Source organism: Herpailurus yagouaroundi, unplaced genomic scaffold, assembly GCF_014898765.1.
Source record: "Herpailurus yagouaroundi ecotype Mexico unplaced genomic scaffold, PumYag 569, whole genome shotgun sequence".
NCBI lineage: Eukaryota > Metazoa > Chordata > Mammalia > Carnivora > Felidae > Herpailurus > Herpailurus yagouaroundi.
Genome location: NW_024412786.1, coordinates 3,191,095 through 3,214,366, shown reverse-complemented (window position 1 = coordinate 3,214,366; position 23,272 = coordinate 3,191,095). Strand labels below are relative to the sequence as shown.

The 23,272-nt window shown below is 59.8% G+C and overlaps 2 protein-coding genes and 1 non-coding gene across 3 annotated transcripts; 2 read left to right on the top strand and 1 right to left on the bottom strand.

The window, feature by feature from the left end:
• The first annotated feature begins 3,134 nt into the window (after positions 1-3,134).
• Positions 3,135-5,781, top strand: CD248 (CD248 molecule). The gene has a single exon (XM_040466332.1). The coding sequence runs from the start codon at positions 3,172-3,174 to the stop codon at positions 5,494-5,496; it is 2,325 nt and encodes a 774-aa protein (XP_040322266.1). The 5' UTR covers positions 3,135-3,171; the 3' UTR covers positions 5,497-5,781.
• Positions 5,782-10,676: 4,895 nt separating this feature from the next.
• On the top strand, positions 10,677-10,749 carry TRNAQ-CUG (transfer RNA glutamine (anticodon CUG)). Its single transcript has one exon. It is a non-coding gene; the product is annotated as a tRNA-Gln (tRNA).
• Positions 10,750-18,333: 7,584 nt separating this feature from the next.
• TMEM151A (transmembrane protein 151A) lies at positions 18,334-23,266 on the bottom strand. The gene is made up of 2 exons (XM_040466047.1): positions 23,082-23,266; positions 18,334-20,817 (listed from the first exon to the last, which is right to left on the bottom strand). The coding sequence occupies exons 1-2, from the start codon at positions 23,154-23,156 to the stop codon at positions 19,492-19,494; spliced, it is 1,401 nt and encodes a 466-aa protein (XP_040321981.1). The 5' UTR covers positions 23,157-23,266; the 3' UTR covers positions 18,334-19,491.
• Between the last annotated feature and the right edge of the window lie 6 nt (positions 23,267-23,272).

Sequence of the window (23,272 nt, the reverse complement as noted above, 5' to 3'; positions counted from 1 at the left end):
TTGCAGCCTCCCCTCAGACGCCCCAGCAGCACGGGCCATTGCCCGAATCATGACTGGGCCCGCCACACCCTTGGATCAGGCTCCGGCCAGCCCCTGAGGAGCCTCCACAGGCTGCCTCCCCCAGCCCGGCCCGCCCTGCTGCCCGGCTCTCCAGCCAGCTCCCTCCCCTCTCCCAGACTATTGCAACAACTTCTTAACTGGTCCCTGGCCTCCAGTCCCCCCTCCACCCACCACACACCAGCCACAGGGAACTCCCATCATACCTCTTCCCCATGGTCCCCATGATGGAGGCCAGCCTTTTAGGGGTAGCTTACTGCCATCCAATCCAGGCCTCTGCCCCCTTTCTGACGTTGTCCCTTCACTCCTGGCCCTCACTCCAGGCTCAGTGGAGTCCTCTGTATTCTCCAAAGGCATCTTGACCTCAGCACTTTGTCTAGGATGCCTCCCCCCATCCTCTCGATGCCATGCCCAGCTCTCAGACCCTGCTTGATGGCTCCTCGGGGCACTGCGGCAACTAGAGTACTGGGATGAGCCAGGAGGCCTTGGTTCTAGTCCCAGCCCTGGCACAGACTTGCTCTGAGACTCCCTGGGCCTCAGTGTCCCTACCTGCAAAAAGGTTTACTGATTCCCAGGGATCTCCCAGTTCTGAAATGGCCTGACTTCTGGGGAAGGCTGGGTGAGTGTGGGGAGCAGGTGGGCTTTCCCTCCACACAGCCTCATTCCCCCAGCATGGCCCAGGGCCTTACCTGAGCCCCCTTCATCCATTGATTTGACAAACCCCGCTGAGCAGCATCTAAGGGCCAGGAACTCTCCAGGCCCAGGGGATACAGCAGGGAACAAGACCATGACGCTGCCCTCACGGAGCTCACGGTCTCCTAGGACAAGAGTTCTCCACTGGGGGTGATGGAGTCCCCAGGGGACATAATATTTGGCAATGTCCGGAGACATTTTTGATTGTCCCAACTGCAGGGATGCTACTGACATCTAGGTAGAAGCCGGGGATACTGCTAAACATCTTACAATGCACAACGCAGCCCCTCAAGAGACAGACATGTACCTGGTAAGTTTCAGACACAGCCACGAGATGAGGCCAGATAGTTGGAGCAGAAGAGCGAGTAGGGGAAGAGGGGCGAGAAGTTTGGGGGCAGACCACATCAACCTGGAGGCCATGGCCAAGGCGTTGGCCTGTACTTTGAGTGAGACAGGGGCCCGAGGGGTTCTGAGCAGGAGTGACTAGATCCGTCTTAGGTTTTAAAGAAATCCCTCCTGCAGAATGGAGAAGGCAAGACAGAGACCAGAGGGGAGGCTATTGCAAGAACCTAGGTGGAAGGTGACAGTTGCATAGGCCAGAGGAGGGTGGCAAAGAAGGTGGTGAGAAGCAGTCAGGTTGTGGATCTATTTTGAAGGTGAAGCCGACAGGATTTGCTGAGAGATTGGACGTGGGGTGTGGGAGAAAGAGGAGTCAAGGATGATCTCAAGGCTTTGGGCCTGAGCCAAAGGAAGGATGAACTACCCCATACTGACTTTCCTCTCATGAGAAGGGGGATAATTCTCTGCACTTCACAGACGTGGACCCTGAAAGAATGACCTTCCAGGCAGATAGCAAGCTCTTCAAAAGCCCGGGTTCTCAGGGGGACGGGCCATGTCTGCAGGGCCAGCCCTGGCACCGCGAGGTGGTTAGAAAAGCTGCCCTGGTCCCCACCCCCGACCCAGATGATGTGCTCAGAAGACTAAGGAACATTTGCCTCATGCTTTGCAGCTGACAAAGCACATTTGCAAACACTGAGTGCTATGATACAATAGCCCTGCTGAGCTGAAAGGCCCTGACACACTACCCCATTTTGTAGATAAGAAAAACGGAGACCCAGAGAGGGTCAGTGACTTCCCAGCAGTCACACAGCACATCAGTGGCAGAGCACTGAGGGCCAGAACCGCTCCTCCATGCCCCGTCCCCCAGCTCAAACTTCTGCCAAGAGTGCAGTGGGTGTTCACGGGTTAATCTAACAACCAGCTCCCCGGGGACCGGCCTGGATGATGGGCTCAGTGCACATGCCTCCAGAGGCCTCCAAGAGGGGCGGGAGGAGGACCCTGGCCAGGCCCACGCAGCAGACTCCGGGGGCAGGGAGGGCTCCACACATGTGACGCCTGTGTCACATACACACGTATGTGTCATTGTGAACCTCACGCCCATGCATGGCCTCTCACCAGTCCCCTCCCAGCCGGCCCTGCTCACCCTGAGTGCAGCCTAGCCCCCGCCTGGCCCCCTCCCCCATGCACCCTGCCCTCTTGCAGCAGGAGCCCAGAGAAGCATTTCCTGTTTGGGGGCTGCCTCCTCCCCCTCTAAGCCCAGGTTCCCAGGGCCCCAGGCTGAGCAGAGGTGAAGGGAGGGCAGCGCCCCCCCCGCCCCCCCTCCTTCCCCCACACACCAGCTGGAGCCAGGAAGCTGAGGAGTGGGGGGAGGTTGAGGCAGGAGTTTAGTATATAAATGAGGGTTTGATGATGCCCATGGCCGCGTGATCAAGGTGGTTTCCATTCAGGGCCTGCACACGAATGTGAAGGATGTCATGCGTGAGGACATGTAGAATGCCACGCCACTTAAGTATGTGCGTCTAAGGGGGTGCGCGTGTGCAGAGCTGGGATGAGGGGACTGAGGTGCTGAGAGAGGGCTCCTGTGTGGGGAGAGGAACGTACGCACGTGTGTGGTGTGAGGGGCGTGAGTCAGAGCGACTTTCCACATGTATGATGAGCAGCTGGGCCCAGAGACAGTTCGCAAGTGCGATGGGGTCGGTGTGTCCGCAGCGGATCTCGGCGAGTCTCTGGATAGGGACCTCAGCTCACCACCAAGAGCCCCAGACGGCGCTGGGGTTTTCTGAGGGTCTTTCGGCCCGCTGGGCAGGCATCTCCCCCTCTCCTCGACTCCCAGTCCGCGAGCTGCACCTCCCCCCGCCCCCACCCTCCAGCACCCCCCACCTCTGCCCCCCGCCCGACCGCTTCCTGCTCGGGCGGCCCCGAGGGAGCGGGAGCAGAGAGCTGGCAGCGGCCCCAGCCCACTCCTTACAAGGCCTGAGCCCGGCCCAGGACCGCCCCCGGCCCGCCCGCCAGAGGCCCCGGTCCCACCCCCTGTCAAGAGCGTCCGCGGGCCGGGGCTCGGGCCAGTCGGGGGGCATCGCGATGCTGCTGCGCCTGCTGCTGGCCTGGGCGGCCGCGGTGCCCACGCTGGGCCAGGCCCCCTGGGCGGCCGAGCCCCGGGCCATCTGCGGCCCCGGCAGCTGCTACGCGCTCTTCCCGCGGCGCCGCACCTTCCTGGAGGCCTGGCGGGCCTGCCGCGAGCTGGGGGGCGACCTGGCCACGCCGCGGACCCCCGAGGAGGCCCAGCGTGTGGACAGCCTGGTGGGGCCCGGCCCGGCCAGCCGGCTGCTGTGGATCGGCCTGCAGCGGCAGGCCCGGCAGTGCCAACCGCAGCGCCCGCTGCGCGGCTTCACGTGGACCACGGGAGACCAGGACACGGCCTTCACCAACTGGGCCCAACCAGCCACAGGGGGGCCCTGCCCGGCCCAGCGCTGCGCGGCCCTTGAGGCCAGTGGAGAGCATCGCTGGCTCGAGGGCTCGTGCACGCTGGCCGTCGACGGCTACCTGTGCCAGTTCGGCTTCGAGGGCTCCTGCCCCGCGTTGCCAGATGAGGCGGGCCAGGCGGGCCCTGCGGTCTACACCACGCCCTTCCACCTGGTCTCCACCGACTTTGAGTGGCTGCCCTTCGGCTCCGTAGCTGCTGTGCCCTGCCAGGCTGGCAGAGAGGCCTCCCTGCTGTGCGTGAAGCAGCCCGAGGGCCGCGTGGGCTGGTCTCGGGCTGGGCCCTTGTGCCCAGGGACCGGCTGCGGCCCGGACAATGGGGGCTGCGAGCACGAGTGTGTGGAGGAGGTGGATGGTCGCGTGTCCTGCCGCTGCGCCGAGGGCTTCCGGCTGGCAGCCGATGGGCGAAGCTGCGAGGACCCCTGTGCCCACGCCCCGTGTGAGCAGCAGTGTGAGCCCGGTGGGCCGCAGGGCTACAGCTGCCACTGTCGCCTGGGTTTCCGGCCGGCCGAGGATGAGCCGCACCGCTGCGTGGACACGGACGAGTGCCAGATCGCCGGCGTGTGCCAGCAGATGTGCGTCAACTACGTTGGTGGCTTCGAGTGCTACTGCAGCGAGGGCCACGAGCTTGAGGCCGATGGCATCAGCTGCAGCCCTGCGGGGGCCACGGGCGCTCGGGCTTCCCATGACCTAGGGGACGGGTTGCTGGACGACGGGGAGGACGAAGAGGATGAACACGAGGCCTGGGAGACCTTTGACGGTGGCTGGACAGAGGTGCCTGGGATCCCATGGATGGAGGCCACGCAGCCACCTGACTTCGGCCTGGCCTACAGACCTAGTTTCCCAGAGGAGGGAGAGCATCGGATGCCCTACCTGGACCCCACCTGGCCACCCCCACTGAGTGCCCCCAGAGGCCCCTACCACTCCTCGGTGCTCTCCGTCACCCGGCCTGTGTTGGTCTCTGCCACACGCCCCACACTGCCTTCTGCCCACCGGCCCCCCGTCATCTCTGCCACCCGCCCGCCCCTGGCCCCTCAGCCCCCCATGATCCCTGCCAGGCACCCAGCTTTGCCTCCTGACCACCAGTTCCCCATGATCTCAGCCAGCCGTCCAGATCTGCCCTCTGCCCACCGGCCCCCCATTATCTCTGCCACTCACCCAGCACGGCCCCCCGCCCACCGGCCCCCCATCATCTCAGCCAGATACCCTGAACTGTCCCCTGCCCACCAGTCCCCTGTGTTTCCGGACACCCATGTCACTGACACTCAGACTACCACTCATTTGCCTCAAATCCTTGCCAGCCACACCCCTCTGGTCACAACTTCCAGAGCCCATCAATCCCTTGTCTCCCCAGATGTCCCAGTCCTTAAAGCCCAGGCCACTCACCTTCCCATTGCCTCGACGGTCCAGCCCCCTCTGACCACTACCTCCAGATCCCCTGTGCCCCCTGCCCATCAAGTTCCTGTACCTGCTGCCACCCGGCCCCCGGCCCTCCGCACTACCCTCACCTCAGAGCCCCCTCAGCATCCCCCTAACCAGACTTCACTCACCAGCCCTACACGCCCCCATTCCAAACCCCCACAAGTCCCAAGGGAAGGTGCCCATGACCGCAAGCTGGCCCCATGGCTGCCCTCAGCAGCCCCCACAGCAGCCCCGACAGCCCCGGGGGAGGCCAGTCTGGCAGGCCACAGCCGGAGGGATGACCGGTGGCTGCTGGTGGCTCTCCTCGTTCCAACGTGCGTCTTCTTGGTGGTCCTACTCGCACTGGGCATTGTGTACTGCACCCGCTGCGGCCCCCACGCACCCAACAAGCGAGTTACCGACTGCTATCGCTGGGTCACCCACGCTGGGAGCAAGGGCCCAACAGAACCAGTGCCCCACCGGGGCAGCCTCACGGGGGTGCAGACCTGCAGAACCAGCGTGTGATGGGGCGCAGCCCCCCCTCTGCGGGGTGGGGGGAAGGGGCGTGCGTTGGACACATGGCCCAGGCTGCACCAGGGACTCATGGGAGCTGCCCAGCTGGACAGAGGGCTTCCTGCCCCCACCCCGGACCCAGCCAGGCTCCTCTGTCAGTCAGCTACCAGACTTGACTCTTGGGGACTCTGCTCCCTGGCCCAGCACTCAAGACTGAGGAGACGCCGAGGCCCCCAGGACCTCAGGGGGTGGGTGCTGGGGTCTTCTCCAATAAATGGGGTGCCAACCTCACCCAAAGTTCCTGACCCCCATTGATGTCTGAGGGGAGGGTCTGGGAGGACTCAGCAAAAAGAGGGGACCTTCCTTCAGCTTGTTTGGGCCCAAGGAAATAAGGTAAGAGTATGCTTCAGAGATTCTCAGGTAAACAGGAGCCCAGAGAGGGCAGAGCCTTGCCTACAGTCACACAGCGAGCCCAGGAGTGGGAGGTTTGGCATGGAGAGAGTTTCATATTTGTTCCTTTTTTTTTTTTTTAACCAAAACTCCAAGAAAGTGAGGCTGAATATGGGGGAGAATTCTAGAATGAAGGCTTCTGCTGAACTGGAGCCAAACTGGGATTTAGGAGTCAAAGGTAAACTCTGGGTCTGGTGATTCTGGGGAGTGAAGGGAGTCTAGTGGGTGAGTTTCTGTCTTCTGGTACCTCCTATTCTGTGCCCACAGGCTGCCCAGAAGTTGGTGGCTGGGGCCCAGGGTCACTCAAGGGTGCTACCATTCCCTTGGTTTAGGGGTGTTCTGAAGGTGCCCTTCCTCCCTGCTCTGGGGAGTAGGTGGGAGTCTGCCTAGCAGGCCGAGATGGGGAGAGCACAGAACCTGGGAGAGATATCCCATATCCAGCTCCCTTGGCAGGCTTCTGAGTAAGACCTTCCAGTCTTGGGTCACATTTTGCCCTTCTCCATGTGGGTGGTGCTGGGACAGAGAGAACCCAGGAGACCAGAGCTTGTGCAAGTTGCTCCATGCTGAGGTGTCCCATGAATCCAGAATGGGATAGTCAAAGCCTGGGGGAACCTGGCAAACTCCATCATCCTGGGCTCACTGCCTTAGGGACCCGGAGAGGCGGGACCTGGGCCAGGGAGGCGCCGGTTCCCACTGCCTCTGTAATTTTTCAGTTGCAGTCTCTAAGGGGCCTCTAATTAGGACAGAGCAGAACCACCACGACCACCCAGACAGGAGAGGAGGGGTGCCCTATGCCACCCTCTGGCCCCAGGGCCTGGGCCTGGGCCTGGGCCGGGCCCCAGGGGACCGGTAGAGGAGGGGCCATAACTGGGGACGAACCGGGGGCCGTGGAGGGGGTGGAGGGAACGCTACGCACCGCCCCCGGTCCCCGTTCTCAAGTTCCCCTAACTCAAACCAGACGCCCCCGCCAGATCCTGCCCGAGTTTTTAACCTCCGAGACTCCGCTGGAGAGATTCGATGCAGGAGAGTGAGGTCGCGGGGTGGTCCAGAGGCCCGGGTCTGAGAAGGAGATGTGGGCGCATTCTAGGGGGTGACAAAGCCTGCCAGGATGGGACAGACTGGAGCTCCCTCCCGTGACCCTGGGCAGGGGATCCAGAGCGCCCCAAAGGCAGGAAGGAGTTAAATGCACTGCTGTCGGAGGGAGGGGATGGGAGTGGGGAAGGGGGCCCAGAGCCGGCTCTTTGTCATCCCGTAATGAGCAACAGATGCGGAGCTGCGTGCGGGCCTAAACAGACTGCCTCCCAGGGCAGAACCCCCGCCTGCGCCGAGCCCGGGCTCCGCCCAGACCCGGAGCTGTGTCGTAGGCTCCGCCCATTGACTCTCAGACCCCGCCTCAATCAGGCGCGAAACTCTCCTGCCTACAGACCCCGGCACTGTCAGATAGGTCCCTCCTAGTTACGAGCCACGCCCACCCACTGCTGTCACGGCACCCTCTCCGCGGGATCTCTTCAGAGGCCCCGCCCACCAAAGCCACAAGCCTCTCCCCCTGCCAGCTCAGAGATTCTCGAAGAACTATTGCCCCGCCCCTCTGCTCTATCCGCTCCGCCCCGGCCGAAGCGGTAACGATGGCCCCGCCCACCAGGACCATAAGCCCCACCTTCTCAGGGCGGCCTGGGCAGACGGGCAGTTCTTAATTAGTTCCCGCTTTCAGGAAGTATAAACTCCACCAAGAGTTTACACTCTCTCCTCACGCCGCGTAGCGTGCCCAACCCGACTGAACCACAAGCCCCGCCCCTCTTCGGAGCTTGAGACCCAGCTCAGCGGTGCAGAACATCCCGCAGAGACTTCCCCCAAGTCCAGGAGACCTGCAAATTCCGCCTTCCCGTGGTTACGCGTTGCCCTTAAGAGCCTCGTCGGGCTCCGCCCCCAGCTATAAGCCCCGCCCCTCGCAGTTTTAAATGATAGGGGCGGTGTCCAGGACCATCTCACTGGGGAAAGCTCCGCCCACATACAGCTGCTAACACCCTTACTTCTCACTGAGATAACGACCCACCTACAGAGTCTTCGGGTCCGCCCACTAAGAATACTCACAAACCCCATCCCTGAAGATCCCTTAAGTCCCGCCCACCCAGAGCGCCCCCTGTTGGGGGCTCTGAGCACAAGTACCGCCCACACAGAGAGCGTAGCCCCGACTTCTCTCAGGCTCCACCTACTGTGAATGCATAGCCACGCCCACCAACACGTTCCACCTTCTCGGGACTCCGGGGCCCAGGACTCGCCTTCTGAGTATGCTCAGACTAGTGGATCCGAACTCCTGTCCCTGACCAGGATGCCCCTGAACCTAGCCCTGGCACCCTCTCCTTCCCTACTCACGGCTTGCGGTCGTCTAGATTGCAGGTTCTCTGGGGGGAGCTCCGAGACGAGGTCGAGAGTCCGGTGGATGGCGTCGATGAATGGGCCTTTGGCGCCACCTGCTTTCAGCGCCGGGACTTGCAGGCACCGGGAAGCCCGGCCCCTCTCCCAAAGCACACTAGGGTTCAATAAATAACTTCCTTAAAGTATTTATTACGTGTTTGTGTTATTCAAATACTGGCCGCCTTGGCAAATATTTGCCCCCAGACCGGCAAAATAGCAGATCCACTCACGTGTCCTCCATCATATTTGGAAGACCCCCAAGAAGGCCTCTGTGAGCAGAGGCGGCCCCTGCCAGTCTTTGCAGTGGCGGGTGGGACTTTAGCTGTTCTTTATGGACGAATCCTGTTTCCCAGGGGTGAAAGCACAAACTGTCACCTAAATTGTTAATGTTGGGTGCTCCCCTCCCCCAACTAGCCCTCCAAACTGTGGACACGTTCCTCAGGGGTGTGTATTTGGCAGGAGGGAGTGGGTTCGGGCTCAGAGACCCTCATGTGGAAGCTGAGAGTCACAGTTTTTGGAGGATTGATCTCAGCGCTCATCACTACATTTGAAAATATTCCCTTGCTCACTCCCGCACGAGACCGGGGCTCCAGGAGTCAGTGCCAGGGGCTCAATGAACTGTTTTTCAAAGGTTATTGGGACAGACTGGGGAGCTGAGGTTAAAGAGGGGCAGAACTAACACCTACCGGATTCCAGCAGGTACCAACACCCAGCTAGACACCCTGCGCTGGGCATTTGGTGGAGCCACCCCCCCACCAACCCAAAGCCCGGAGAATAAGATGCTTTCCAGATGAGATTCCGACGCAGGCGCCCTGGCCACTATGAATGGGAGTAGGGTTTGGTGGCAAATCATAGTGAAAATAATAATGAGAGCTTGCAGCAGCTATTATATGCCTAGTCCTATTCTAAGGGCTTTAAATGTCTTCACCCATTTGAGGCCCGTAACAACCCCCATGCAGTGAGTGCCATTCTCACCGTGATTGACGGACGAGGAGGCCGAAGGCACTTCAGCCTGTGTGCCTCGTGTTAAGCCACCGCCCCATTTGACCAAGTTAGTAAGTGGAGGTTTGAACCCCAGTAGATTCTGTGATCTTCATCCCTGGAGCTGAGCCAGGCCACAGTGACAGCCATGTCTCTGATTAAAAAATTCCCACCTCTCAGGGGACTTGCTTTTTTTTTTTTTTTTTTAAGTCAATACGTTTTTACTTAGGGCATTTTACGTGATTCCTTCCACTGCCAATCATCTTAGCTCCTCCAAAGTCAGAATCGGAATCTTCAAAATAGCCCTTTCAAGGAGAACTTTTGTTCAATCCACAGTTCACTGTCAGTCCACAATTCTTTCGGGTGGGCTTCTTTGATCTCCACTCGAATACGGACATACTTCAGAAATCTAGTTCTGTGAATAAAGAAAACCACACACATATCCCTGAGGTGTTCCCAACGATGCAGGTCTACAGAAAAAGCCCCATCGGGATTGACCTTGACAGAGGGAACTTGCTTTCAGCCAGAAGCTGCAAGGTGTAACCTCTTGGGCTGATTGTGCTGTGATTTGGGGGCAGTAGTGGGGGGCGGGGGTGGGATTCGTGACGTCTTCCTAACCCAGGAGGGGTCAGCTGTGATTCTGGCGGAGGATTCTGAGGTCTGTGACCTTGTGGGATGCAGACAAGAGGGGCGGAGTCAGGTCTTGGTGCAGGTTTAGGGCATCTGGTGGTGGCCATGCTTTAGCATGGTTTTGGTGAGTTCAGGGATTTAGTTCTTCCTGGGAGTCAGCTAGTAGTGGCTGAGGGCAGTCACCCCGCACCAGACAGCCTTGCTTTGATTCCAGCTTCACTACGTGAGGGCTGGGGAACTCTGAGGCAGGGTCTCTGGTGGCTCGATGTTTGGCTCCTCATTTGGAAAAAGGGGCATTCTAAAGTGTCAACCAGAGCCACACTAATCTGGCAGAGAGAAAAAGGACTCTTTATGGGGAGCGTCAAGGTTTCCTGCTGGAAGCCAGTGAGCAAGTTCAGGGTGGTTGCACGAACCTGCTACGAGAAGCTCCGTCTGCCTCGGCTCGCACCAGAGAGCCCTGAACACAGGGTCCAGAAACTGATCACGGGAGAGCTGAATCGGCAAACACTGAAGTCCCAGACCCATCAAATTCCCATGGCAGAGGCTCTTGAACCCCCTGGGTTCACGGTATCTGAGTACCTCCGTGAGATTTTCCCGGCACCCCGGGCCGAAACAAAAACCAAACCAAAACAACAACAACGACAAAAAAAAAACAAAAACAAAAACAAAAACAAAAACAAAAAAAACAAAAAAAACAAAAAACCTCTAACAGGAGCACCTGGCTGGCTCAGTTGGTGGAGCGTGTGACTCTGGATCTCAGGGTGGTGAGTTCAAGTCCCACGTTGGGTGTGAAGCGTACTTAAAACATTTTTTTTAAATGCCTAACAGTTTCATTTAATAAATAGTTAAGTCCAAACAATATAATTATGTATTATAATATTGTATTTTATTTAAAATACATATTTAAAATATGTATTATATTTAAATTTTATGTATTTTATTTAAGAAACATATTTAAAATATGTATTATATTTAAATAAATATTGTATTATAAATATGTATTTTAATAACTCAGCAGTCGTTTGAAAAAATAATATGCATACATTGAAAAATACAAGAACTGGGGCGCCTGGACGGCTCGGTTGGTTGAGCGACCAACTTCAGCTCGGGTCATGATCTCGTGGTTCGTGAGTTCAAGCCCCTCGCCGGGCTCTGTGCTGACAGCTCGGAGCCTGGAGCCTGCCTCAGTTTCTGTCTCCCTCTCTCTCTCTCTGCCCCTCCCCTGCTCATGCTCTGTCTCTCTCTGTCTGTCTCTCAGAAATAAATAAACATTAAACAAAGTTTCGAAGGATGCAAGAATCTTTTCATTCTTAAGTAATCACAATTGCTGGCTAGTGAAGTATGTGCCTGTTGGACACTGCACAGCTTCTCAAAACTTGGAATCAGATTGGACATCGTCACCTTCATTTCCTGTTACGCGTCGACTTTCCCAATAGGACTTAAGCCCAGATTCACAAAGATACTATGTCATCGAAGGAACGCAGGGCGATCCAATGTTGAAACTGTGAACAGCCTCAAGCTAGCGGTTTGCCAGTTGCCTGACAGATGTCTGGTGTCTCTGTGTTTCTTTCAAAGTTTCATAATATTCTGGGGCTTCCTGTGAGTTTGCTGCAGTGTGGCAGGTCCTACATCAAAGGAAGGGCCTTGTTAGACAGCGGGATCCTGATGGAGGTACGCTGGGAGAACTGGGAAGAAGGTTTGGGACTGGGGATGCCTATAACCCTTCCCCTCCCCGCTTTCTCCACTCCGCTGCCAGATTTGCCCCTGGTGGCTGATGACAGGTGAATAGGGACCCGTGGGTGCCTTGCAGAGTCAGATTGGGAAGGCCATGTCACATCCAGGGTGGCTGATGGAGGCCTATGAGGAACACGCACACCTGGAATTTGGTGGCGGGGGCGGGCGGGGGGCTGGTTCTCAGGGGAAGGTGGATTTTCTTGCTCTAACACAGACATCTGGCGGTGGCTTTTTCCGGAGGGCTCACTCCAGCCTAGACCTAGCACTGGCCTTCACTGGAAGGGTCAGACTTCCCTTGGAAGGCTACAGAGGAGAGAATTACAAGACTTTCGGAGGAAGGAATGGGAAGGTCAGTCCATCCCACCCATTAGCTGCCCAACCCACGGACTGACGCTTCCCCAGGCTCCAGTCATTCTCCACTCTCTGTGGCCGCTGAAAATAGGAGATCAAGGAAGTCCCCGGAGGACTGGTTGAAATGTGTCTCCACCTGGATAGCTCACAATAACCCCCTCTCCACTTCAAGGTCCTTAACTTCAATCTCGTCTGCGAAGCCCCTTTCTCTGTGCAAGGTAACACGTTCACAGGTGTCAGAGACTAGAGAGTGGACATATTTACTTGGGGCCACCACTCGGCCCATCACGCTTAGGGACCAGGAAGAGAATTCTAGGTCAGGGTGAGATTCCACTAGCCACAGGGAGCAGGTCCTGTCGTGGAGCATCCGGTAAGTGCGACAGAAGAGAAAAATCTATTTTTTTCATCGTTGGTTTGTTTCTTCGTGAGAGACCCTGCCGCTTGAAAGTTGCCAGCCACCTTTTTTTAAATGATTTATTTTTGAGAGAGAGAGACAGACAGAGTGTGAGCGAGGCAGGTGCAGAGACAGAGAAGGAGACACAGAATCCGAAGCAGGCTCGAGGCTCTGAGCTGTCAGCACAGAGCCCGACGTGGGGCTCGAACTCACAAACCGCGAGATCATGACCTGAGCCGAAGTTGGACTCTTAACCGACTGAGCCACCCAGGCGCCCCAAGCAGGCAACTTTTAAGTGGCAGTTTCTTTCACTAATAAACAAATAATAAAAATTATATAGATTTTATTTTCTGCCCTAGTAGGTGCCCCGCTGTGGGACAGCCTCACAGAGTACTCACCCAGGGCTATCTTCCTGGTTCCTGTGTGTGTGACTTGGGACATTTGGACACAATACAAAGCGCCGTATCCCCGTGGGAATAAAAGCTACCACAGAGGGAAGTGTCAGGTGGATGCCACAGGACCCCCCTGCCCACTAAAATAATAAACCATTCGCTCTTTTTTCCAATATTTTTTTGAGAGCCCTACTGTGCATCAGCGAGTCCGCAAGGGATCAGGGGTACGGAGAAACCACAAGTTAGAACAGCAAGAATACATACGGCGGACCACTTGGGGCACTGCCCAGGCAGGAGGGGGTGGGATGCGAACCTAGGCAGAGGCAGGGTTGGCACAGGAGGAGAGAGCAAAACTGGGAGGTGGTTGGCGAGCAGATATGAACAGGACTCCGTGACGGGCTGACTGTGAAGGCGAGGAATGGTGGCTGAAGGGTCTTGGCTCCCGGAAGGTGCTATTCACGGAGGCAGGGACATAGGAGAAGAAGCCAGGAGCGCCTGGGTGGCTCAGGTGGTAGAACGTCCGACTTGGGCTCAGATCACGATCTGGGTTAAAAGCCCACGTCGGGCTCGCCGCCGTCACCGTGGAGCCCGCTTTGGATCCTCGGTCCCCTTTTCTCTCTGCCCCTCCCCGTCCCCCACTCACGCGCGCTCTCTCTCTCTCTCTCTCTTAAAAATCAAAAATAAACATTAAAAAAGAACAAAAAAAAGACGAAGCCGGTCTGGGGAGATAAATGACACGGTCAGTTTTGCATCTCCAGGGCTTGGAAGGTCACCTGAGTGGATGCGTCAAGAAGGCAACTGGGTGCCGGAAGCGGGAGCTCGAGACAGAGGTCCAGGTCGACGACAGAGATTTGAGTTTCCATCTGCCCCACGGCTGGAGGCCTTACAGAAACTGCCCGGCGAGGACCAGTGCTCACGGCCCATCGCTTTCCGGGTTCGACTCCGGAAACAGGCTGAGCTAAGCAAGCAGTTCAGGAGGGCAACTCAGACCCTAACTTCATAAATGTCCACACTTCTTGCATTTTTAAAGGATCCTATATTCACTTTTTAGGTTTTTTGGAGGCTTATTAAAACGTTAGTCTTTATACTGTCGTCGTCTTTCGTAACATATGGTGCTTTGATAACACATCCAGTGAAATTCTTCTACTGAAAGATTTCAGTATTTTTATTTTGGTCTCTTTCATTTTACAAGTTTTTTAAATAGCAAAGAGAAGAAAAATACACCTATCTTTTGGAATATACCCATGGGTTACTGAAAACCAGCTGATTTTGGTCTCAGCTGACATTCTGGACACAAACTCCTCTCTTTTTTTTTCCCTCTTTTTTTTCTTTTAATGCTTATTTATTTTTGAGAGAGCGTGAGCAGGGGAGGGGCAGAGAGAGAGGGGGACAGAAGATCTGAAGCAGGCTCTGCGCGAAGAGCAGGGCTCGAACCCAAGAACCCGAACCGTGAGATCATGATCATGACCTGAGCTGAAGTGAGATGCTCAAGCAGCGAGCTGCCCAGGCGCCCCTGGATAGAAACTCCTCTTTGGAGTCCTACCGCCTCCGGCCCTTGATGTGCGTTTGTGAAGTGGGCCAGCCTGTTTTTCTTTCTGTCTCTTGAATCGGACTCGTAGGAGCTTTTTGCCTTCACCTAGCAGGACAACAGCACTCGCTGCTGGCCCTGACTGAGGGGTGTGGCCAGTTTGGGGCTGGACGCCTGATGCTCCTCACCCTTTCCGGATACATCCTGGCCACCTCGGCGATGACTTCATACTCACGAGCCCCGGAGAATAGACGGCTGTGTGGGTGACGTAAGAGAGAGGATGAAACTCGTGAAAAATGCGGGGGCCAGCCACCTGGGGGAAGCTCTGAGGGGCCAGGGGTCCTGGGCCCGCATCAAGGAGACACAAAGCTTCGTGGTTTGCTCTGGACGGCGGGGCGGGGGCGGGGGAGGGGCGCGCAGCCCACGTTTCCCTGGGTGCCCCTCTTGGGCCCGTTCACCTTCCTGGGATCATAAAGCTCCTTTGGCCCGGGCCACTGGCTAAGGGGTTCCGCTGCTCCATCCTCGGGACACAGGAGCCCCGGGATGTTGGAGGTCTCAGTAGGAGCTCAAGACTCATTCACTTAGCCCAAGCTCACTGGACATCTATTGCGTGAGCTGGCAGCTGGTGAAGCGCGTGTCTATGCGATGGGGAGTGTCTGTTGATGATTCACAACAAGAGTAGTACTAGTGATGATTATCGCTAAATTTACTGAGCATTTACTATATTTGAGCCCTGTTTTAAGTGTGGTATCACCCAGGTCGTAGCGGCAGAATTGGCACTTTGTCCGACTCAAAGATCTGCATCTGTGACCATCTGCCTCCCATAGCTTTCTTTTTTTTTTTTCTTCAGGGAGCGGGGGACTCCATTTATTTACTTACTTATGTATTTTGAGAGAGAGCGAGCGAGCCTGAGCAGGGGAGTGATAGAGAGAGAGGGAGAGAGAAGATCCCAAGCAGGCTCTGCACCGTCAGTGCAGAGCCCAACACGGGGCTCGAACCTATGAACTGTGAGGTCATGACCTGTGCCTAAACCAAGACTTGGACGCTCAGCTGACTGAGCCACTCAGGTGCCCCTTGCCCCCCCCCCCCCCCCCAGAGCCTTAGTTCGCACAGAAGAAACAGATAATGAACTTGCACACAGCGAGCCAAGGCGAAGGATAGCAGTGGGGCTGGCGGGACGTGGATTTAGACGGTCAGGACTCACACACAAGCTGAGCCCTAAGTGTTGAGCGGAGCGAGGGAAGAACTAGGGGAAGGAACGGTGCTCTAGGAGGGAGAACAGTGTGTGCCAAGACCTCGAGGGAAGAAGGTTGTTCCAGGATCGGGTACAAGGCCATCGTGGCTGAGACTTTGTAAGGAAAGGGGATCAGGCTCCAGGTGAGCCTGGGGCATCTGCCAGAGCCCACAGGGGTCCGAGGGCTGGGGCAGAAGCCTGGGCTATATTTGATGTTTGGTGGGAGGCACCAGTGTATTTGGAGTGAGGTAGAGGTGTGATCTGAGTAACATTCCAAGATGACGCTACATGGGCCGGAAGGGACGAGGTGAAGCGGACGCCTGATAGAGTCTGTGGTAGTCACTGGGGGAGGGCCCCTGGGGGCCCAAAGCAAGGTGGTGGCTTCAGATGGAGAAGACCCGGGGGGCTGCTTAGAGAGCTGGTGTAGGGAGAGTCCTGGGTGATATCTTTCACGCGGGGAAGTGAGGAAGGCGTTCGTGGATGAAATGCTACAGCCTGTAGATCTTCTTCAAAATAACCCAGTGGGGGTGCGTGTGCGTGGGTGGGGTAGGAGCGGTCACGGTAGGGGACGGCTGGAGAGCTGGGCGCTGAGGACAAAGAGCCCATGTGCACCCACGTCTCTACCTTTGTCTGAGGACAAAGAGCCCACTGCACCACGGCGGCAGTGTTTACCGAGATGGAAAAGACAGAGAGGGGCAGGGTTGGGGCGCAGGTTGGAAATCGGGTGCTCTGTTTTGGCCGTGCTGTGTCAGGTTTCAATCAGAGAGCAAAGGCAGAGGACTATGAGCTTTTTGGAACAAGGCTCTGTCCCTTTCCTCAGACATTCTTTTCCTTTTAAGAATTCTCCCGGCTCAGTGTTGGCTCTAACAGCCACCCCTGGCTTCAGAGTCTTCCAGCAGAGGCCCCTTAAGTGTCCCAGAGCAGAGAGAAACCGTACCTGTTTTCTCCGTCTGAATTCTTCACCCACAGAAACCAGGAGCGATAATAGTGATTATTGATGTTTTAAGGCACTAAATTTGGGGGTAACTTGTTATGTAGTAGTAGATAATGAACATAGGATGCCAGTAATAGAAACAAGGGAAAAAACCAGTAGCTTAAACAAACTAGAAGCTTATGTCTCCTTCTATTGAGACTCTGGAAGCAGGCGACACAAGGAAGCTCCTATGGTGTCACGGGAAGCCGGGGGGCTTTTTATCTTGTTCTACTATCCTCACCACATGGCTCTAATTCTCAAGGTCACCTCCTGGCCCAACATTGCTGCTGGAGTTCCAACCATCACATCTGCATCCCAGGCAGAATGCGGGAGGAAACAAGGAGCTAGAACTAGCCTTCACCAAGATTATTTCTATTTCAAGGAGCATTCTTAAAAATCTTTTCCAACACCTTCTCCTTACATCTCCAATCCTAAAATTCAGTCACGCAGTCACATTGTATGTGCCAGGGAGGCTGGAAATGTGGCCTTTCAGCTGGGCTCACTGCCATCGGAAGTAAAACTGGGGTTCTGCTGCTGAGGAGGAGAGGAGAGTAGATCACGGCTAGCAGGTAGCTGGTGGCCGTGGACAGAGGACGGTGGAAGACGCAATCTCCACGGGAAGGAGCTGGAGCCAGTAACCACCCCCCTGCCCCCAGCCCACACACACACTGCCCATGCGGCTCCCTCAAATGTTTGGGCACCATGGAGTTTCTTCAAGTGGGTTCTGGACAAAGACCTGAACCCCCTCCCACCCCCACCCCGGCCAGCAAGCAGCTGGACTCTGCCTAAGATGCTAACATGTGGGCCTGACCTTGTCGCTTACCTGCTCAACCACCTTGGAGGCTCCAGTTTGCTCCAGCTTTCAGATGAGTTCTGGGGTTTGGTACCGAAGGCCTCAGCCAACTCTCCCAGGGCAGTCTGCTTCTACCCCTCTTCACGCTTCATGCCCTGCCCCCGTGCCTCTGGGAATGCAGCTCCCGTGGCCCGGAACACACCCTGCCCTGTCTCCGCCCAGGGGAATCGCACCCATGCTCGGCCCCCTTCTAGGGCCACCGTGAGTCCTTATGGTGCCTTTGCACAAATCAGAAAAGGGTGCCTTTCTCCAGGTGGACGCAGATCCACGTCAGGGCTTGAGGGGTGGCCCGCAGTGGATCCCACCCACATTTGCCCCTCGGCCCGGTGCACCCCCGGCACAGGCATACGTGCGAAGATGCCACTTCCGGGCGTGAGGGCGGCCCTTGCTTTGACCTTCCTCTTGGCCTTCAGATCCCACGCGCCGATTCGGGCTGGCTGTCTCCCACCTTGTGTCCTCCAACATCTCGGTGCCCGGTCCCCTGAACCACTAAAGCTGACAGCCATCAGGGGAACTGAATTTGCACCACAGATCGTGACTCTTCCCCACTCCCCCCCCCCACTTTGGGGAGCAGTCACCAGACCCTTAGTCCCCAGCAGGCCCAGCGGCAGAATGAAGACCCACCCCCCCCCCCCCCCCCCCCACCGCCCCGGGCTAGAAGGGGGACCGCTTGGACACCGCCTTAGAAGTGCCCCGGGTGCCGGTCGGTTGGAGTCAGCTGCAGCGACTCAAACCTGAGTCTCAGGCCCTAGGCTGGGCAGGGGGTTCCCTCTCGGCTTACCTTGCTCCTGGGAACACTGGAGTCCGACCCTGTGTCCCCTTCCACGACCGAGCATTGCATCGCTGACCCGGGGTAGCCCGTTGTGCCGGTAGTGGCCTTGGACCCACCGCTCAGGAACGCACGTGACAAGACCTTCCATTTCATACCTTTTATTTTATCTGCATCTTCTCTGCCTCCTCGCCCCCCTCCCCCCACCGGCCCCTCAGAGGGGGTGGAAACCCCATTTGGAAGGGAAGGGACTTCTCTCTCCTCCCTGGAGGAGGGACGGTGTCTCCTGGGCCGGGCCCCACTGATGGGAGAGGCAGGCGCCTCCATGGCCGAGCAGGTGCATCGTCCAAGAGGCTGTGGCCAAGGCCGAGGTCCCTCGGATGCCCCGTGGCCCGGGGCCCCGTGGGTCAGCAGGAAGGTGAAGAGCAGAGAAGTCGGGGGTGGGGGCAGTGGGAGGGCCAAGCCCGGGGTGTGTGCGCGTGGCTGGCAGAGGCAGATGTGGACTTCGTGAGGGACGGGGGCCGAGACCAGGGGATGTGGGCTTAAGGTAGGGCCCTGAGAAGGAACCCCAGGCCACAGGGGAGCTGGAGGTGGGGGGAGGGTGTACCAGGGAAAAACTGGGGGCTGGGGGGGGGGGGGACGAGGCTGTGCTCTAAGAACCGGGCTCCCAGTAGAGGGGCTGTGCTGCGGAGTGTGATCAGGGACCGGCCCTCAGCGGAGACCAGAGGGCAGGCGGCGAAAGGCCTGTCAGGGCAGGAGGAGGGGGACTTCGGGCCAGTAGTGGGGCCAAGGCTACGGTGCCGCCCCACGGCCAGCTCCTCCGCTTCGTGGAGGCCAGCCCAACTGGGCATGGCCCCAAACCACCAATTTGTGCTTCTGGGTCGCTCGAGGGCTCCCAGGGCGGCCTCAGCCACGTAGGGCGGAGCCCAGAGGCGGCCCTGCGCTGCATGCAACAGCTGTCCCCAGGACTCGTCCCCCATCTCAGGCTCTCTGGAAACTCGCCCCCCTGCCCTGCCCGAGAGGGCCCTAAGCCAGATCACCAGACAGTGCAGGGGTGGAACGTGGCTGTGGGGGTGGGGGGGGGTGGGGGCGGGCGGGAGCCATGCTGGGACAGTTCAGAGACTCCACTTCGGCCGCGTCCGCTTACGCCCTCCGGTCCTTCAGTCTGTTTAAGGGCCTGGCCCCACCCCCACCCCTCGTGCGCTGGTCCGTTTTCCCTCCCGTCTTGGACAACGACCGCTCGGGCGTCGGGAGCCCACGGTGGGACGGCGGGGAGGAGGCCGCTCCGGGGACCGTGCGGGTCTCAGAGCGCACCCTGCCCGTCCCCCTGGCAGCCGCCGTCGCCGTGGACGATGAGCACCGGGAAGTAAAGGGCGTCCTCGTAACACGGTGGGCTTTCCAGGGGCTCCGTGTCCTCTGCCCGGCGCCCCAGCGGCCCCCCGCTCAGGCTCCGGAAGACCCCCGGGGTGGCCCGGCCCCCGGCTCCCAGGGAGAGCCGGCTGCGGCTGAAAGGCAGGCGGGGCCCGCTGGGCCGGGCGGGGGGCAGCGAGTTGCTGCTGAGGGAGCGACGGCAGCGCCGGCAGCCGCGGAGGTAGGCGCCGGCGCCCATGACCACGGCCTCCGAGTAGCTGGGCACCAGCTGCCGGTTGGAGCAGATGTGCCACTCGAGCTCGGTGAAGTCCACCGTGGCCACGCGGGAGAGCGGGGGCCCGCTGGGCACGGCCCCAGGCGGGGGCGAGCCGGCGCCAAAGAGCTTCTCCACCTGGTAGTGCACGTGGGCCGTGCCGTAGGCCGCCACGACGCGCAGCGGCCAGGACAGCGTGGCCGCGGACACCAGCCAGAAGACCCAGGCGCGGGCGTACCAGGGCGGGCTGCGGGGGTCCGCGAAGACCATGAGGGACTCGCGGAAGTCCACGTCCTTCAGGTGCATGCCCTCGCGGGCCTCCAGGTAGTCGTCCAGGCCCTCGTTGGCGCCGAAGAAGTGGGCCCTCTGGGTGAGGTACGAGGCCTCGGCCTCGGCGCTGCCGAAGCTGAAGCACTTGGTGAAGCGCAGCCGCGTGGCCGCGTGGTCGGCCAGGCCCACGAGCTCCTTGGAGACGTCGCGGACGCCGTGGGCCGAGTAGTCAAACTCGCCGCGGGCCGTGCGGCTGTCCGCCCGCTCGTGGTAGACCTGCGTGGTGGTGTAGGCGTCGCCGTTCCGGTAGCGGGTGATCTGGCGGGTGCGCCGCACGTAGTGGTAGCTGGTGGCCTTCCACCAGACGCAGGGCGGCGCCTGCTGCAGCCGGCGGATCAGGGCGAGCACGGTGTTGGCGTCGGTGCGCGGCGCCTGGCACGACCGCACGTGGCAGTGCCAGCACTCGGCCAGGTAGAGGAGGTAGAGGAGGGACACGAAGGCCAGCGGGATGTACAGGTAGCCGTCAGAGCAAGGGCTGGCCGGGTAGGTGGGCGGCGGGCCCCCGGCCCCGCGGGCCAGAGCCGCCTCGGGCCCCAGGACCAGCCGCGGCACCGTGGCCAGGCGACACCAGGCCACCACGGCGCCACAGGCATGGATGAGCAGGGTGAGCAGCAGGCACTTCCAGTGCGACTCGCGGCACAGGGAGCTTCCCAGGGACTGTTTCAAGGGCCGCTGCTGCGGGGCGGAGAGAGGAGAGGCGCGGGTCAGGACGGGGCCTCGGCCCGCGCCTGGCCCTCTGCCGAAGCCCCGCGAGGGAGGCGGGGCGACGCTCCCCACTCCACGGAGGAGGAAACCGAGGCTCCGAGGGAGCGAGCCCCCTGCTCCGTGCCTCACCCTTCTAGCTCTAACTCGCCGCCGTGGAGCCGCAGGAGTCCAACTCGGGCCCATCTGCCCCGAGCCTGTCCTCTACTGTGCCCCATCATCTCCGCCAAGGGCACCTAGGGACAAGACAGACCCATCTCTGCCAAGAGAAGAAAGGACGCGACTGGCCACTGAGAAACCTGAGCGCCGGTCCCAGCTCTACCCTTAACTTGCTGTGTGGCCGTGGCCACATTCCTGCCCTCGCTGGGCCCCGGTTCCTGGACCTGTTGGCACGGGAGGCCAGGGCGGCAGGGGTCCTGAGGGGGAAGAGCATGCGCTTTAGAGCCCCGCGGCTCAGGAGGCAGTGCCGGCTCCACCACCGACCGTATGACTCGGGCAGGTCCCTCTCTGGACCTCGGTCTCCTCATCTGTAAACTGGGGCGTTTGTGAGGATTCGACGAGATCGTCCGCGTGGCGATCTCAGCACAGGGTCTGGCCACGGGAATAAATAGTATTACTGTTTCCCTGAGACTCCCTCTGGTCCTTTGGTTCCAACTTGGAGACTGGGAGAAGCTCTTAAGTGAGAAAGAGGAAGAGCTGGGAACGGAGGAGGTGTGAGTCTGGGGGGAGCAGATGGAGCGCGTCCCCCGTCCTCCATCCCTCCATTCCCCATCTGCGCCGAGACCGAGGGGGTGGAACACAGCTGCTGGGCAGCAGGGGCCACTCCCGGGCCCAGAGGGTTTGGCCTGCCCTCCCAGGCGGGGCTGCCCGCCCAGCCCCCACCTCACCTCCAGGGGGCCTGTGGAGACAGAAGTGGGGAGGGGGTGGGGAAAGGCGGGGAGAAAGAGAAGGGAGAGGTGGCCTGGTGGGGACGGCAGAGGTGGAGTCAAGGGGCCACGTCTCCAAACTCAGGGACCCCCGCGGCTCGGCCCCCCCCCCCCCCCCCCCCCGCCCCGCCCAGCCCAGCCCAGCCCAGCCCAGGGCGGCCTGTCCTACCCCGCCAGTCACCCACCACAGTTACACATCGCCACCACGACCCGCAGGGCCAGTCGGATGCACGCACCCACACCTCCACACCCCCACCGTGTTTGTCACAGACCCACCAGCCACAGACGTGCGCGCTGCCGGTTCATCCCAGGCACCAGACCCTCCCCAGTGCCCGGGGCACAACCCCTCAAACCGGAACGTGGTGTCCAGGCGCACGCGCTCGCCCACGCACACAGGCACACACCCCACCCAGACCCGCCCACCACAGGACACACACGCAGATACCAATGACACACCGACGGAGGCCCGGCTACACGCCAGACCCTCACCTGACCACGGTGCGCAACCCCCAACCCCACCCCTACTGCCACCTGACACCCACCCTAGACTCCGCAGAAGAAACCCACCCACGACGGAACACATGCACGCATGACCGCATCGCTCAAGCCAAGGCCCCCGCCGTCACCCGACTTTAGCTCACCCGAGGTGTGAGGGGCGCGGACTAACATTCACACGCCCGCAGGCGCACCACAGCCGCCCAAACACACAGAGCCACTCACCACCTATCACCCCAGCACCCCACACGGGGCTCCAGGCCCCTGCGGACCCTCTTCCTGGCTAGGGCTGAGGAGGGGCCACCCTGGGGGTCCCAGCCAGCAGGACGGGCCCTGTGGCCTCAGCACGGGGAGAGGGAAAAGGGGAACCGGAGGCCTCCTCCTTTCCTCTTTCCCCTCCTCCCTCCGCTCCCTCCCCCAAGTCCCGGCCACCGCTGCTGCATTGCAGGCGCCGCCCGGGCACCTCGTGAGCCGCTGGGCTGGGCCGGGGGCCTGACCCCGGGGCCTTGGGGGTGAGGGGCTGCGCTGCGGAAGGAGGGCGCGCAGGAGCCGGGCGCTGACGTCACGGGAGGGCGGGGGGCGGGAAGAAGGGGCGCCCGGGGTTGGAATCGCCCCCTCCTCCCTTTCCAGCCGCCCCACCCCGACCCCCCACGCGAGCCCCTAGCCTCGCAGGGCGCCGGCTACCCTAATGACGTCATTGGCAACAGGGGTTTGGGGACTTCCCTCCTCAGCCCCTGTCCTGGGGTTGGCCCCTCCCTTGTCCCCCTCACCCTGTTCCAGCCCCGGCTCCGGCCCCCCAACACACAGCGGCCGTACCTCCTCCCGCAGCGGCTCGCCGTCCGGGATGAACGCGGGCACCTCCCCGCTGTCTCCTCCGCCACCCTCGGGCATGGTGTCCTGGCTGCTTGGGCGGCCCGGGCCCGGGCCCCGGGCATGATAGGGGGGAGCGCAGAGGGCTGCGGCGCGGCCCCGAGGGCGTCCGCTCGGCTCGGCGGCCGCACAGGGAG